We start from the raw sequence: 15,605 nt of genomic DNA on the forward strand, positions 1-15,605 counted from the left end.
AGGGCTCTGAGCCATCTTTCATGCTTCCTGGGGCTTTTCTCCCTCTTCCTTTTGCTGAAGGACTCCAGACCACTCCCTCAACTGCTTCTCTTCTTTGATTTTTCCCGTATAGCCATGGGGCTGCTTTGGTTTCTGCAGGATTCTGGCATTCTTTTTGTGTAGCTCTGGACTGAGTGGAAGAGTTCATAGCTGTTTCTCTTAATTAAAAAAAAAAATAAAACAATTGACATTTTTAGAGCTTTGCTCAGGCATTTGTGGGGATTTGGGCTCTTCTAATTCTTAACATGCTGCCATCTAAAATGTTTCAATGGTTCTCTTATTTTATGACATCAGTATTATTGACCTCCCTTCTCCTCCACCCCTCAACTAAAAAACAAAACCAAACAAAAACAAAAACCTCATGAAAAATAAGCATAATCAAGCAAAACAAATCCACTTTCAAAAGTTTGTTTCCTTTTTTGCACCTTGAGTTCATCATCTCTCTGCCTAGAGGCAGGTGTGAGAGATGGCTTAAAGTACAGTTCCCTCAGGCCTAAGTTATACTCTTCTAGAAAGCCCTGAGTTGAGTTTCCACTTTCTCAAAAATCCACGTAAGCCAGGCAATTCCTGGTCACTTTTGCTTCCTGGCACAAGCATACATGTAGTTCCCAAATATGGATGTTTGCTTCTGTTGGGTATTAGTTGTAGCGTTTAGATTGTATGCCTTGAGTACCCAGCCAGTGGGGGAAAGAGGTAAGAGAGTGGGAACGGCACGAGTTAGGGCTATAAAGCTTTGCTTCTTACAGTGCACTCCCTGGCTGCTGCTGCTTGAGCAACAAGGGCTGTGCCCTTTCTCATGAGAAAGAATAAAGACCTTTTCTGATCTCTGATTCAGAATCCAGACTCTTGATTTCGGTGATCACTGTCCCACACATAGGTAACATTCTTTGTGATAGGTCCCTAGGAGATATCATTGGTCACTGCTTTTATAAAAGTTCTTGAGTCTTTCAGAATCGTTTTTCTTTACAACACTATCGTCAATGTATAAATTGCTTTCTTGGTTCTCATTTCACTTAGAAAGAGCTAAGTCTTCCTAGGATTCTATGATATGTTTTTGTCATTTCTTGTGGTACAGTAATGTACTATTACATTTATATACCACAATTTATTCAGCCATTCCTCAATTGATGGGCACCCTCTTAGATTACAGTTCTTTACTTAAAATTTTTCTCCTTTTAACCTTCCCTTCAGGATCAGGAATTTTGTTTTGCTTTTATTTCCTCCCTGGTATTATCTACCCTCCCACCTCCCACTCCTGATGTTTCCTATATGAATCTGATGTATTTTTATACCAAACTATTTGTGTATATGTCCTCATTCGTCTAGTACAGATAAGAGTCAGGTTCATTTGATGCTCAGGCCTCCCCTTCCTCCTTTCTCCATGTTTATGTATTCTGCCTCTTACATACTGTTCTTTTTACATCAGTGTATTTCTTTTACCCTCCTTCCTCTTTTCAAATTCTCACAACAGAACTAACTCACACCCAAGTCCTCTGTTTCTCTTATTTAAATCTCTCAAAACCTTTTGAAGACATTAAGGTTCTAAAGAGATAGATGTTTCCTTTCCCTGTGCTGCATCATTATTTAGCCTGCTCTAATTGCTCAAATAGATTTACTTTTCTAGGTTTTTCTTGATTCTTCTGCTCACATTTCAAAGTTCCTACTCAGCTCTGGTCTTTTCATCAGCAATGTTTGATAGCTCTCTATTCCATTAAAGATTCCAAAAAATTATTCCATTATTTTCCTTATATTCTTTAGAGGGTAAGTTATTCTTGATTGTAAACCCTAATCTTTGGTTTTTGGAATATTGCATTCAGAGATCTCAGTAGCAGCTGCTAGGTCTTGTGTGATCATGCTTATGCTGCTTTGGTGTGTCAAGTGATCCCTTCTGGCTGTGAACAGTATTTCTTCTTTGACCTGGATACTCTGGGTTTTGGTTATTACATTCTTGGGAATTTTTCTTTTGGGATTTCTTTCAAGAGATTGTCAGTGGATCCTTTCTATTTTCACTTTGCCCTCTTTCTAAAAATCTGGGGAATGTGCATTCATGTCTTCTTTTAAAAATTTTTTTTTATTTTAAACTTAAATACAAAATGAGAAAAGAAAAAAAAATTACCATGTACACAGCAGACCATAAGAGAGGATTTAATATAAAATGATAAATTTCCATTTCAAGAAAACCTATATAATAAATACTACACATTGTTTTTAAAGCTGCCCAGTTTTTCTTTGCTTCCTTGTTGGTTTTCCTTTGTTCTCTGCTGTGTACTTTTTACTTTATTTTTTCCCCTTCCCTCCCTCCACCACCCTAAAGAAGGCTACAATTAAGCATGGATACACACACACACACATATACAAATATATACATATACAGTCATACACATATATGCAAGACTGTACTATGCTTATTTCCTCCTATCATCCATTTCGCTGAAGGTAGATAGCATATTCCTTCAGAGGTCCAAGTCTTTCATTGTTTTTCTAAATCAACCAGCTCATCATTTCCTACATCCCAGCAATATTTCAACCCAATCATATCCTGAGAGTCTGTCTATGAAAATCCCCTGCTCCCAATTGTCTGCATTCCTTCTATTCTTGGCTTCCTTGGTTTTGTTTATCCAAGAAAATTTAAATTTAAAATAATCAAAATTATCCTTTTTACACTCCAACAATGCTCTCACTTTATAATATAGTTTAATGTCTGATACTGCTGAATCTAATTCCTTTATATCTTTTTTCCCTGGTTTCTTTGAGATTCCTGACCTTTTGTTCTTCTACATGAACTATTATTATTTTTTTCTAACTCAGTAAAATAAATTTTAGTAATTTAATTGAGATGATATTAAATTGATTAGTTAGGAAAATTGTCATTTTAAAAATTATATTGCCTTTACTTACCCATGAACAATAAACACTACTTCAATTATTTAGACCAGAGTTTATTTGTACAAAAAACTTTTTAGGGGGCAGCTAGGTGGCGCAGTGGATAGAGCACTGGCCCTGGAGTCAGGAGTATCTGAGTTCAAATTCGGGCTCAGACACATAACACTTACCAGCTGTGTGACCCTTGGCAAGTCATTTAGTCCCATTGCCAAGCCAAAAAACAAAAAAGAAAAAGAAAAAAATGTTTATGTTTATGTTCATATAGTCACTCAGTCTGTTTTGGCAAACATGCACTCTGGTATTTTATACTGTCTAGGGTATTTTAAATGGTCTAAACCAATATTGAACAATATTGCTGACACATGGTGTAGTTTCTCTACTTTTCACTTTTGATTATATTTAATTTTAGCTTTGTCTGAGATCATGACTACTATCCCTTCTTTTTTTTTTACATACTAAATTCTACTCTTGCCCTTTATTTTATCTTCATGTGTATCTCTCATTTTTATAACATTTCCTGAAAGCAACATATTGTTGAATTCCAATTTTTAATCTGCTATCCATTTCCATTTTATGAGTAAATTCATTCCATTCACATTCGAAGCTACAATTACTTGTATTTTCCTTCTCCTTATTTTTCCTCACTATTCTTCTCACCCTATTTACTCTATCCCTCCTCACTCCTCTGCTTTACTTCTACCCACTATCTTGCCCTCTTAGTCCTTAACCTACCCACCCCTGTAAGAGTCCCTCCCTTATCCTCTCTCCCCATCCTATCCCTTTGCCCTATTTCTTTCTGAATTTAGAAGATTTTTATACACTTTTAGATATACATTGTTCCCTCTTTAACCCATTCCTCATGAGTAAGTTTCTGGCACTACTTGCCTTCTCCTTACTAGCTTCTTCTGTATCAATTTTTCCCTTTTTGCCTCATTTGTATGAAATAATTACTCCTTTATTTCTCCTTACACAGTTTCATTTTTTTAGAATCACTCGATCATACTCAGCTCAGCCCATGCCTTTCTTTCAAACTATCTACATAACGATGACAATCATTAAGAATGCTGCTAATATTTTCACATATGCAAAGTAAACAATTTGGCCTTATTGAGTCCCTTATAATTGGTCTTTAACGTTTACCTTATATTTCTCCTGGATGTTATATGATGAATTTTCCCTATTGTTCTGGGGTTTTTGTCACAAAAACCTAAACGTCTTTGAGTTTGTCAAATGTCCATTTTTTTTCCCATTCAGGATTATAATTAACTTTGCTGGGTAAATTATCCTTGGTCATAACCCCAGCTCTTTTACTGTATGAAACATAGTATTCCAAGACCTATGGTCCTTCAACATTGTAGCTGCTATGTCTTGTGTAATCCTTATTTTAGCTCCATAATGTTTAAATTTCTTTTTCTTGTTGCTTCCAATATTTCCTCCTTAACCCAGGAACTTTGAAATTTGGCTATCATATCCCTGCAGTTTTCCTCCTGTGATCTCTTTCAGGTGGTGATCAGTGGATTTTTTCTAGTTCTACTTTGTCTTCTTGTTCTAGAACTTCAAGACAACTTTCCTTGATAATTTCTTGTAATTTTGTATCAAGATTCTTTTTTTAATTATAATTTCCAGGTAGTCCAACTATTTTTGTATTACTTTTCCTTGATCTGTTCTCCAGATTGGTTGTTTTCCTGATGAGATTGTCTACTTTCTCTTCTATTTTTTCATTCTTTTGATTTTGTTTTATGATTTCTTGGCATCTTCGAATGTCATTAGCTTCCCCTTGCCCAATTCTTGTTTTCAAGGAATTTTCTTCCTTAAGTTTTTGATTCTCTATTTCCAATTGGTTGACTTTCTTTTCACAATTTTATTTATTTTCTTGGGTTGCTCTTATTTTTTCTTCTAATTTTTCCTCAATCTCTCTTATTTGATTTTTATAGTCCTTTTAAAGTTCTTCCAAGAACTCTTTTCATGCTTGGGACCATTTGATGTTTCTCATTGAAAAAGAAGTGGGTTTTTTAGCTCCATTATCTTCTTATGAATATGAACCCAGATCTTCTCTATCTCCATAGTAACTGTCTATGGTTGAATTATTTCTCATTTGCGTATTCATTTTTATTTATTTTTTATTTCATTTTGTTTTTAGCAGCTATTAGTGTAATCATCTTATAGTTCCAAGGTATGGGGAATGATGCCCCAAGCCTCAGGTTCTTCTTACTGTTATTTTCTGAAGTCTCTCTTGGGACCCAACCTTGGGCTTTCCTCTCCACTCCTAAGCCATGGCTAGGGCCCCTACCCACACAGTTTTACAAATGATCTTGCTTCCTGCAGTCCCCTGGGTGGCTACAAACTATAGCTGTCCTCTCTACCCTGGAACTGAAAACAGGGTCTTTGCTCTCCTGCAAGTGTCCACAGCCAGCAACTACTGCTGCTGCACTTAGTAGGTGTGTGCTAGCTCTTTCTCCCCACAGCCATAGCCCAGGATGCATCTGGTCAGTACAGCTGTGCTTGGCATCCCTCAGTAGTGGAAAGTCCTTCAATCTTCTACTCAGTGGTCAGACCCTCACACTGTCTTCAAGATGAAAGTTTCTAAGGCTGAGGCTGCCCCTCAACCCAACTACTCACTCCCAGGGCTTATTGTTTGTTGATTCCATAGAGTCGGCCTGGAGGTGTTTGTGCTTCACTCAGGACAAACCTAAGCAGCTGGAGGTTAGGTCTTTCTTGGGGTCTTCTCAAATTATCTTAAGAGGACAACTGCTTTACCTTGTGTATATTTTTGCTGCTCAAGAGGCAATGTACTGTCTTTTTTCATGGAGGAAATTTGAAGAACCAAAAGTTCTCTGACCTCTGCCATCTTTCCAGAATCTTCTCCATGTCTTAATATATAGTGTTCAAGGTGCTTTTGGTTTTTTTTTTAAATGAAGCCTGATGATTTTTAATAGTGTCTCTCCTTTACTTATTTTTTAGGCTAGTTGTTTTGGATAAAGGGAGATGCATTACATTTCCCCTTCTATTTTTTTCATTTTTAAAAAATTTTGTTCTGATATTTCTTGCTGTCTTGGGGATTCGGTGATGTCTGGGCTATTCTGTCAGATAACTTATGTAAAATTGACACCTTTCTGTTTTAAGATATTTATTCTCCTTTCAATTCTTTTTTTTTCCAGAGCTTTAATTTAATTTATGTCTTGCTTAACTTTTTTCTAGGTATTCATGTAGGCTTCAAGGAAAAAATAATTTCCTTTGAGTTTCTGCTTGCAGTTGTTCTGCAGTTACATTCTCCTATGTTGTATTTTGGGGCATCTCTAGAGTTATGAAAACTCTTCATAGTTTTCTGTATTTTCTTCTGCTTGGTCATCTCTCTAGACTTAGTTCCTGAATTGGGGCTCTGTGCCAGAACCAGGCTTTGCTTCTCATTGTATTTTTGGGTAGGGTGGTCAGCAGGGTCACTTTGGGCTACTGAGGTGAGCTCAACCCCCAGGTTTAAGCATCTCTACATCTTTGAGTTGCTGACTCTCCAAGACTCTCTATGGTATTTCATGACAGAGTGCTAGGGAATTTCTGAGTCCTGGGGTCTCCTGGTCTGAGCTCTGCTGCACTTACACTGATGGCTTTCAAGATTCTTGCTGTGGGTTTCCAATATCTGTAGCACTTTTTCAGGACAGTGTTCCAGTCTTGCTGGCTCCAGACACAGAGCCTTGCAGACTACAAGTGTTCTCTGGTTCATATCTGGCCATGTCAGCAGGCTGCTGGCTTGTTTGCCTGTGCTGGTGCTGGTTTTGCTAGAGGCCACTTTCCCCAATACCTGTGGATATCTGGATGACTTTTTGGCAGTTCTGGCATAGAAGTAGTCACTGTAGTTCATTATTTGACCTGGCATGATTTTTAGGTTTTTACTGGAGTGGATATGGAGGAGCTAATGCCTGCTTCCATTCAAGTGGCCTTATTGGTTTAAAGTCTTCTTCACTTTCTATAAGTGCATACAAGTTTTCTCATGTTTCTCTGAAGTCTTTGTATTTGTCATTCCTTACAGTCTGATATTAATAATATTTGCCTATCACAATTATTCAGACACAATTGTTAAGCACCTATCCTGGACTTACCCTGTTTCCAGTTTTTGTTTTTGTTTTTGCAACTACAAAAAGTGCTACCATGACTCTTTTGGTATACGTAGGTTCTTTCTGTCTTTGACTTCCTTAGAGTATTGCCTAGAAAAGGTTTTGTTAGATCAAGGATGTGAACAATGTAGTCACATTTTCCCCGTAATTCCAAATTGCTTTCCATGATGATAGAACCAATTTACAGTTCACCCAACAGTACATTAGTATGTCTATCTTTTCATAACTCTGTTCCTCAACACTTACTATTTTTGACCTTTCACTATTTTTGCCAATTTTATTGGTGGGAAGTTTTTTACCTCATTTGTTTTAGCTTGCAGTTCTTTTCATTAATGATCTGGAGTATTTTATGGGTAGTTATTGACTTGCATTGCTTCTTTTGAAAACTGCTTGCTCATATCTTTTATCACTTAATTGGGAGTGTCTCAGTCATATATTTGTGTCAATTTCTTATAAACTTATCAGAACTACTTGAGTCAAGGATTTTCCCCTCCAATCTGTAGTTTTTCTTATTTTAGCTCCATTAATTTTGTGCAGCTTTCAAATTTTTATATAAATTGTCTATTTTATCTTTTGTAACCTTCTCTATCCCTTTCAGGTTATGAATTCTCTCCCTAACTACCTACTACTCTAAATTTATTGGATGTAACTTTTAATATTTAATTATTCACTTAGAGCTAGTTTTTCCAATCAGTTTTTGTTGAACAGGGCCTTCTTCTAGTAGTTTGAATTCTTGTCCTATTGATGGTGCATAGATTCCTTGAGGACAAGGACAGTTTCATTTTTTGTCTTTGTCTCCCCAACATTCAGAATTGCACCTGGCACATACTGACGCTCAATAAATGCTTATTGATTGATTGATTAAACAATGGGCTATGTGTTCATTCTTACATGATATTTAAAGAAAAACATGTAAAGTACAGGCAACTTCATTGATAGTAGTGGGGTTACTTCTTAGTTTATAAAGAATTCATCTGTAAACCCATACCAAAGTACAATTAACTCGAATTTTTATGTGCTTGTCTCTCTTTTTCCAATACACTGATAGCTAAAGGCCTGATGAGCTCAAAGAAATTGCATTTACTTTGTTTCACCCATTTATTTCTTTGGCATTGGAGATGGAATGGATTATATAATCAAGTCAGTATCCTCTGAGTGTTGTGATCTTGAAGAAATACAATTTACTTGAAAACTAATGATGTGAAAACACTAGGTCAATTAACTGTTGCCTTCTGTTTCACTGGGTAAGAACATGTGTGGAATAATAAGTCATGACTAAATACATGCCAATAAATGCTTAGGTTGCGTGAGATTGTCTTTGTTCCAAACTAATGGTGGAAGAGAAACTGAAAAAAATTACAGATGAATCCTTTAAAAACATTTCATTTGTTTCTATTTTTCGACATGGCTTCTCCCTGAGAATTAAGATTTAAGCAAAAAGGCAATGGTAGAAACATCTCAGTTTGTCTGAAGCTTATAGGCTCATAGAGCTAGGATCATAAAGTCAGAACTGGAAAGGATCTCCAAGTTCACCACAGTTCAGCAAATCGGGTGTTCTGCAGATCATACCTGTTACGTTATTAAAGCATTTTATGAAACAACTGATCATTGGAATTAGCTCTTTTTCCTGGCTCAGAATTTTCAAATTTGCCAAAACTAAGCAAACTTGATTTATCTGAAGCTTTACGTGAACTGGGCAAGAAAGACAACAGCTGAAAATGAGTATCTGCATGCATAGATCAAGGTAGCAAAAGCAGATTATGATCTTGGCCCTGGAGTAGCAACCCATTTATAGGAGACATCTGTGGTCTCTTTTGTTCATCTCATAGCTCTCCACATGCACAGAAATGAACCAGTTTAGCCTATTTCTAAGCTACATTGAATCTAGGACAGATTATTTTGCCAGCAAATCCCTTTTTATTATTATACCATGGACATTTTGCCTCTTCAGGGAGGGCAGGGGCAGGGCAGGATGAGAGAGTATTTCCAACATTCCAGGCTTCCTACATTCTTCCTGACATATCCCCCAAGGATGAACATAGTAGCCATTACACACAGAATTCACTTCCTCCTTATTTCATAATGAATTGTGTTGATGTTGGAGTCAACTTGCACTGAACTACTTTCTGCTGTTTTCAGTTGATGAGTTAGATGTCCTGAAACAGCTGATGACAGAGCTGCTCCTCTGGGGATGTGATGTGCATCTACACCTGATGAGGCTGACAGAGCAACTGGAAACACTGCCGTGGCTTGTCATACTTAAATTCAATGAATGAAGTCTTGCAGACACTGAGATCCAAATCTTGGGCAAGTGCTAGAAGGACAAATGTATGGAATGCAAGTGAGAGAATAAGGCCAGGTCTAGACAAAATTGTGAAGTAGACAGTTTTCAGTATCTTTCCCCTAGTGGAGAGGTCTAGATTTGAAGTACGGAGAGAACTGGGTTCATATCCCATCTCTGACTTTTACTCAATAATGTGCGAAGGCATTTAACTTCCCTCAGCTTTAGTTTCCTCACCTGCAAAATGGGAACAAAAATACCTGTAGCACAGAGTTTCTTAACCTGGAGTCTGTTAATTTAAAAAATCAATAATTGTATTTAAATATAATTGATTTCCTTTATAGTCCAATGCATTTTATTTTATGCATTTGCAAACAGTATTCTAAGAAAGGGTCCCAGATTGCCAAGATCCTTAATACAAAAAAAAGGTTAAGAACCATTCCTGTAATAGAACTACATTATGAGGTCCTGTGAGGATTGGATGAGATAATGTGATAGTATGCTTTGAAAATCTGAGGGCCCTTTGTAGTGGAAAGTTTCAAATTTTCTTTTGCAGGGTCCTTGGCTTTTCTCCAACCCAAGTCAAATCCGCTATACTCAACAGTGGGAGCAGCAACTCTAGATAATTTGAATAACCTCACTCAGTAGATACCTGACAAATTCATGGGGTTGGAAGGGAAGACTGGAAGACTCTGCTGAAGCACTTGACATAATTGAGAGGCAGCTAAGTGCTGAGGGAAAAAGAATATTAGATTGTGAATGAAGTTAATCATGATCACACCTGGTAGTGAGGACAGACTACCTGAAAGAAAGGGCAACCTGTGGTATGTGAATGTAATGTAATGTAATATTGTGGTATAGCAAGAAATGACAAATATGAGTAATTTATAGGACCATAGGAAGATCTGTATGAATTGAACTACTGAAATAGCTCATAATTATTCTCCCTGCCTCAAGCTTCTCCTCACTACAATCCATCTTCAACACAGCTGTTAGAGATGTTTTCCTAAGGCACACCTCTGACCATGTGACCCCTGTACTCAACAGACTTTACTGTTACCTCCAGGATCAAATGTAATGCCCCTTGGCTTGGCATGTAAAGGTCTTCATAACTTGCTCCCTCCCAACTTTTCCAGGCTTCTTACACTTTATTCCTCTCCACAATCTATGATTTCTTTTTGTTCCTGGTACACGACACTCCATCTCCCACCTCCTGCCTTTGCACTGGCTGTCCCCAATGTCGGGAATGGCTTCCCAACTCTGCATTTTAGAATCCATGGCTTCCTTAAAATCTTAGTTCATGTGTAGTATTTATCATATAGGTTTTCTTGAAATAGAAATTTACTGTTTTATATTGAATGCTCTGCTGTGTACATGGCAATTTTTTTCTTTTCTCATTTTGTATTTAAGTGTAAAATAAAATTTACCAAAAAACAAACAAAAAAACCCCTCAGTTCAAAGAGTACTTTTTGTGGACATCTTATGCAGTCCTCTTCCCTCCCTTCTTGCCTATTCCCCTCTTATGACCTTCTCCTCTAAAGATACCTTCCATCTATTCTGTATCTTCTATGTACCGAATTACTTACATTCCTCTCTCTTCCAATACATGCTCCTTGACAGCAGAGCGCCCTATTTTTATCAGTTTCCCCCAGTCTTAGCACAGCACCTAGAACATTGTAAGCATAATAACTGCTTGCAGATCACCTGGTTGATGTAGAATGAAGTAGGACTAAAATAATATACACAACTACGACCAATGAAAAGGAGGTAATCTCATCAAAAGGAAGCTGTACTCTGAGAATTGAAAAACCAGTGATGAACTTGGAGAACAATAGATTCTAAGCTCCTTGAGAGGTTTTGCTTTATTTATTTGTTTATTTATTTGCAGCACCTAGCAAATGGCTTGGCATACATTACTGCTTAATAAATGCTTATTGATTTAATTTCGAAGAGATGATGATGGATTTAGAGCATAGGCTGCCTCCTTACTACATGCCAGATTTTATATCATTTATTATTTTATAGTATTGGTGGCATATTATATAGTGAATTTCTTCTATACAGACTTCGATCACCTTAGCAACTTATTGGGGAATTTTTTAGCATTTTCATTATATTTGGATCTATTTTATATACTTACAGTATAAATAAGCCACAAAAGTGTGGACAAGAATAAAACATTTTCGGTAATCAACAAAGGCAGTATAAATGTAATGCATTTTCTGGTTTACTTGTTCAATAACCGCCAAAGCAATAATGTGTTTCTTTTTATACCCCAGGGAAATTTTTGGTTTGTTCCTCTTGCTCCTCAGTCACAATGTTGTTTCCTTGTGTTTACATGTTTTATTATTTGTATCTTATACTCTGGAATTTATATGTAAGCAGTCATGGGGCACTGATCTACTACTGTTCTTTTACAGCTAATGATCAGTAAATTATTATTGCTTTGAGCAGCTGTACCCTCTCAGTGCCTCTCTCCTCTCTCTAGGCCTTACTGCTGTCCCAATGGTTCTTCAAGGCCTAGCTGTGGCTGTCCTCATCTAGACTGGCCCTTCCTAGATTCTTTAGCCAGAACAGCCAGCAAAATCCAAGATCAAAAAGATGATGCAATCTACGCTCAAAGTGAATAGTGTTAGCCATTCATTGCCATGCCTTGCCCCACCCCCTAAAAAAAGTGTTACCCTTCAGATCTACCCAAAGTTCCTCCCCAACATAAAAGTAAACAGGACATATGTTTGCCAAATATTTGGTCAGCATATATTTCCCTGTTTTATTCCTCATTTGATGCTGATGTTTAGAGAACCAGTCATCTTGGCTGCATGGAGCACAGAGTATTTTGTGATTTTAAAAAGGGATATAATTTTTCAGAGAATTTTTATGCCTTTCTGCTCTACTGAGGTAAAGGTTTGTGTATTTCGCCCTGCTGCTAGTGCCTTTCCAGATCACTTTCAATTTATATTGTATGTATCTTGTATGTTACTTTTTGCATGTTGTTTTCACCATTAGAACGTAAGGTGCTTGTGAGCAGGTATCATTTATTTGAGTTTCTTTGTATCACTAGCACTTAGCACAATGTCTGACAAATAGATACCTTGGATTGATGACTTATTTTAAATAATCAACTAACTGTAATCAATAGGCTCATATTATTTTATCCACACAGTTTGCAGTGCATCAAGCACTAGATCTGGAATTAGGAAGACCAGAGTTCAAATGGCCTCAAACACCGATTAGCTGTGTGACCTTAACAAGTCACTTAACCTCTTGTTTGCTTCAATTTCCCCATCTCTAACACAGGGATAATAATAGCACCTACCTCCCAGGGTTGTTGTGAGGATCAAATAATAAAACAGTTAAGCATTTAGCACAGTGCCTGGCACTTAGTAGGTGCTATGCAAATATTAGAAATTGTTATCATTCTCGTGTAATTGTGAGGATGTGATTGCCTATAAAAACTGTTTACAAAAGCTTTTTGCTTCTCATATTTTTGTGCATATACAATCACAACAAGGAGGCCAAGAGGTCTCACAAACCACTTCAGTCTGGTTATCCTTGATCTTCAGTAACTTGCCAAATAGGAACTGGGTGACCTGTTTGCCTTAGAAGCAGGTCTATTTCTGGCCTACTTTGTTTATAGAGAATTGTTATTCTATTTTCTGTCATTTGATTCCTAGGCCATTCTAGAGAATGGTAGCTTGGAAACCTTGGGAATCTTCTCTCTTGTTGTCTATTCCTGTTGGGAGGCTTTGATCCAGAACCACAGCTCAAGGCTTATGACTAGATCTCAAATAGCTTCTCTGCAGGGAAAATAGGAGAGGTGTCCCTGTCATATAGGATGAGGACCCTTTCGTTTGCCAGAATTATTCTGAAGATTTAGGGGGACAAAATGATCGCCTTTAGCTCTACTAAGATGGTGTAAAAGGCTTTTCCCTCTCTTAATGAGAGCAGGTGTGTTAAGCCCAAAGATGGCTGGTGTATATCACTGATTATAATAAATTCCAAGTGTTTCCCTATAAATCAGTAAGCATTTATTAAACACTTACTATGTGCCAGGCACTGTGCTAAGAACTGAGAATACAAATACAAGCAGGAAGATAGTCCCTGCCCTCAAGGAGCTTACATGCTAACTGGGAAGATAACACATAAAGATGAAAAGAGGTGCAGGGTATGGGATGAGATAAAGGTACCCTGTGTGAGGGCATAGTGGATTAAGTCCAGGGTGCAATTCTATAACCTTTAGGATCACATATAAAGTTCTCTTTGGGGCAGCTAAAGCTTTTCACAAACTTTCTAGCAGTATTACATATAACTCTCCTTCATTCACACTATGGTTATTGTTTTGTCTAGCTCTGTAAAATATCCCTTTAGTAGTTTCACTGATAGAGTACTAAATCTGTCAATTAATTTAGGTACCATTATTTTAATTATTTCGGCAATTTTGTTTTACTGGCAGTCCAATCTTAGTTTTTGATACCTGATCACCTTGATACTCTCATCTTCCTAGGTTTTAATGACAGTGCTCTCTTCTGATTTTCTTCCCACCCATCTGACAATTCCTTCTCAGTTTCCTGGCTGAAGCTTGATACTGGTCATACCCACTAACAGTGGGTGTCCCCAAGGCTCTTTCCTAGGTCCTCTTCTCTTATCTCTCTATAGTCTTTCATTTCATAATCTCATCATCTTTCATGGATTCAATTATTTCTATACAGATGATTCTCAGATTTGTCTATCTCCCCCTAACTTCTCTCCTACAATTTCACATTTCAAAACTGCCTATTGGACATCTCAAACCAGATGCCCCATAGGCATCCTAAACTCAACATGTCCAAAACTGAACTCATCTCCCCTACCCCTACATACTTTCACTGTTTCCTAATAACATCTCTATTATGATTGAGGGTACAACCATTCTCCTAGTCACCCAGGTTTGACTCCTCATTCTCTCTCATACATACTCCCCCCTCTTCCACATCCAATCATTTGCTGAGTCTTGTTATTTCTCCCATGGTTACATGTCTTGTACACTCTCTCTTCTCTTCTCTGACATTGACACCACCCTAGTGCAAATCCTCATCACCTCATGCCTCCATTATTGCAACAGACTGATGGTTATTCACCCTAGCTCAAGTCTCTCCTCACTCAAGTCCATTCTCCACTTAGCTATTAAAGTAATCTTCCTGGGGCAGCTAGGTGGCACAGTCGATAGAGCACCGGCCCTGAAGTCAGGAGGACCTGAGTTCAAATTCGGCCTCAGACCAAACAGTTCACACTTAATAGCTGTGTGACCCTGGGCAAGTCGCTTAACCCCAATTGCCTAAAAAAAAAAAAAAAAAAGAAAAAAAAAAGAAAAAGAAAAGACAAAGTAATCTTCCTAAAGCCTAAGTTTGCCTATGTCTCCTTTTGTCAATAAAAACATGTGGCTCCCTGTTACCTCCAAGAAAAAATACCACATTGTTTTCTGATATTCAATGGGTCTAAACATGGCATTTATAAACAACCAGGTCAATGATTCTTTAAATCAGCTCTATGTGCAAAGAAAATTCAGAAAATGTGGCTTTGAAGTGACTGAAGCTCACTTCAAACTAACACTATCATTATTTCTATTCTTAGGATCATTCTTTGGGAAAAAACTTCCAGAAAACTTCCAGCAGTTGGATTTGGCGGGGAATTGTGTGAGCAGTAATGGATGGGTTTGCCGTTATTGGAATATTAGTGAATCTCAAGAAATAGGTTTTTGTTTTTTTTAACTTCAATAGCAAAGAAGAACTGCTTCCTGACCCACAGTTGGTCAGAAAATTTGGTCATGTACTACACAAGCTAAATTATTTGCAAGAAATCAGGTTAATAAGATGGCACTTTGATGATAATGATTTCAATGTTATTCAATCTAATAAATTTAAACTAGCAATTGTTTAAAAAGTCTAAACATACAACTGTTTAAAAGCTTGGCTTTAAGTTCTGAAATACTACATCACTGTTAAGTACTTATGTAATATAGTCTCTACAATTAACTCTTAAGTTTGTATAAAATGAAAAAAATTGTTCTCTCTCCTTTCCACTTTGAGCCCTGGAATGCTGCTCACTACCCATTTAGTCATCCCATGTTTACTGGTTGAATCTGAATTAATATTAAGTCAGTCAATAGGGACCAGGGAGGAGTCACTGAAATGGAAGTACTGTAGCTAGTATTTGTTATCTATTCTCTCTTTTATCAGAATGCAAGCTCCATGAAGGCAGGTTAGTTTTCTTTTCTGTCTTTGTAATTCCAGCAACTAGCAAGAGTATGTATTAAG

General features: G+C 37.2%; 1 protein-coding gene across 1 annotated transcript; it reads left to right on the top strand.

Moving 5' to 3' along the window:
• Positions 1-7,198: 7,198 nt before the first annotated feature.
• On the top strand, positions 7,199-15,228 carry NLRC4 (NLR family CARD domain containing 4). The gene is given in 6 exon segments (XM_078149155.1): positions 7,199-7,229; positions 8,080-8,132; positions 8,134-8,209; positions 9,171-9,338; positions 14,923-15,005; positions 15,007-15,228. Coding segments are annotated over 6 exon segments (633 nt in total).
• Positions 15,229-15,605: the final 377 nt, after the last annotated feature.

Source organism: Phascolarctos cinereus, unplaced genomic scaffold (genome assembly GCF_003287225.1).
Source record: "Phascolarctos cinereus isolate Bilbo 61053 unplaced genomic scaffold, phaCin_HiC Scaffold_2;HRSCAF=192, whole genome shotgun sequence".
In the NCBI taxonomy this organism is placed as follows: domain Eukaryota; kingdom Metazoa; phylum Chordata; class Mammalia; order Diprotodontia; family Phascolarctidae; genus Phascolarctos; species Phascolarctos cinereus.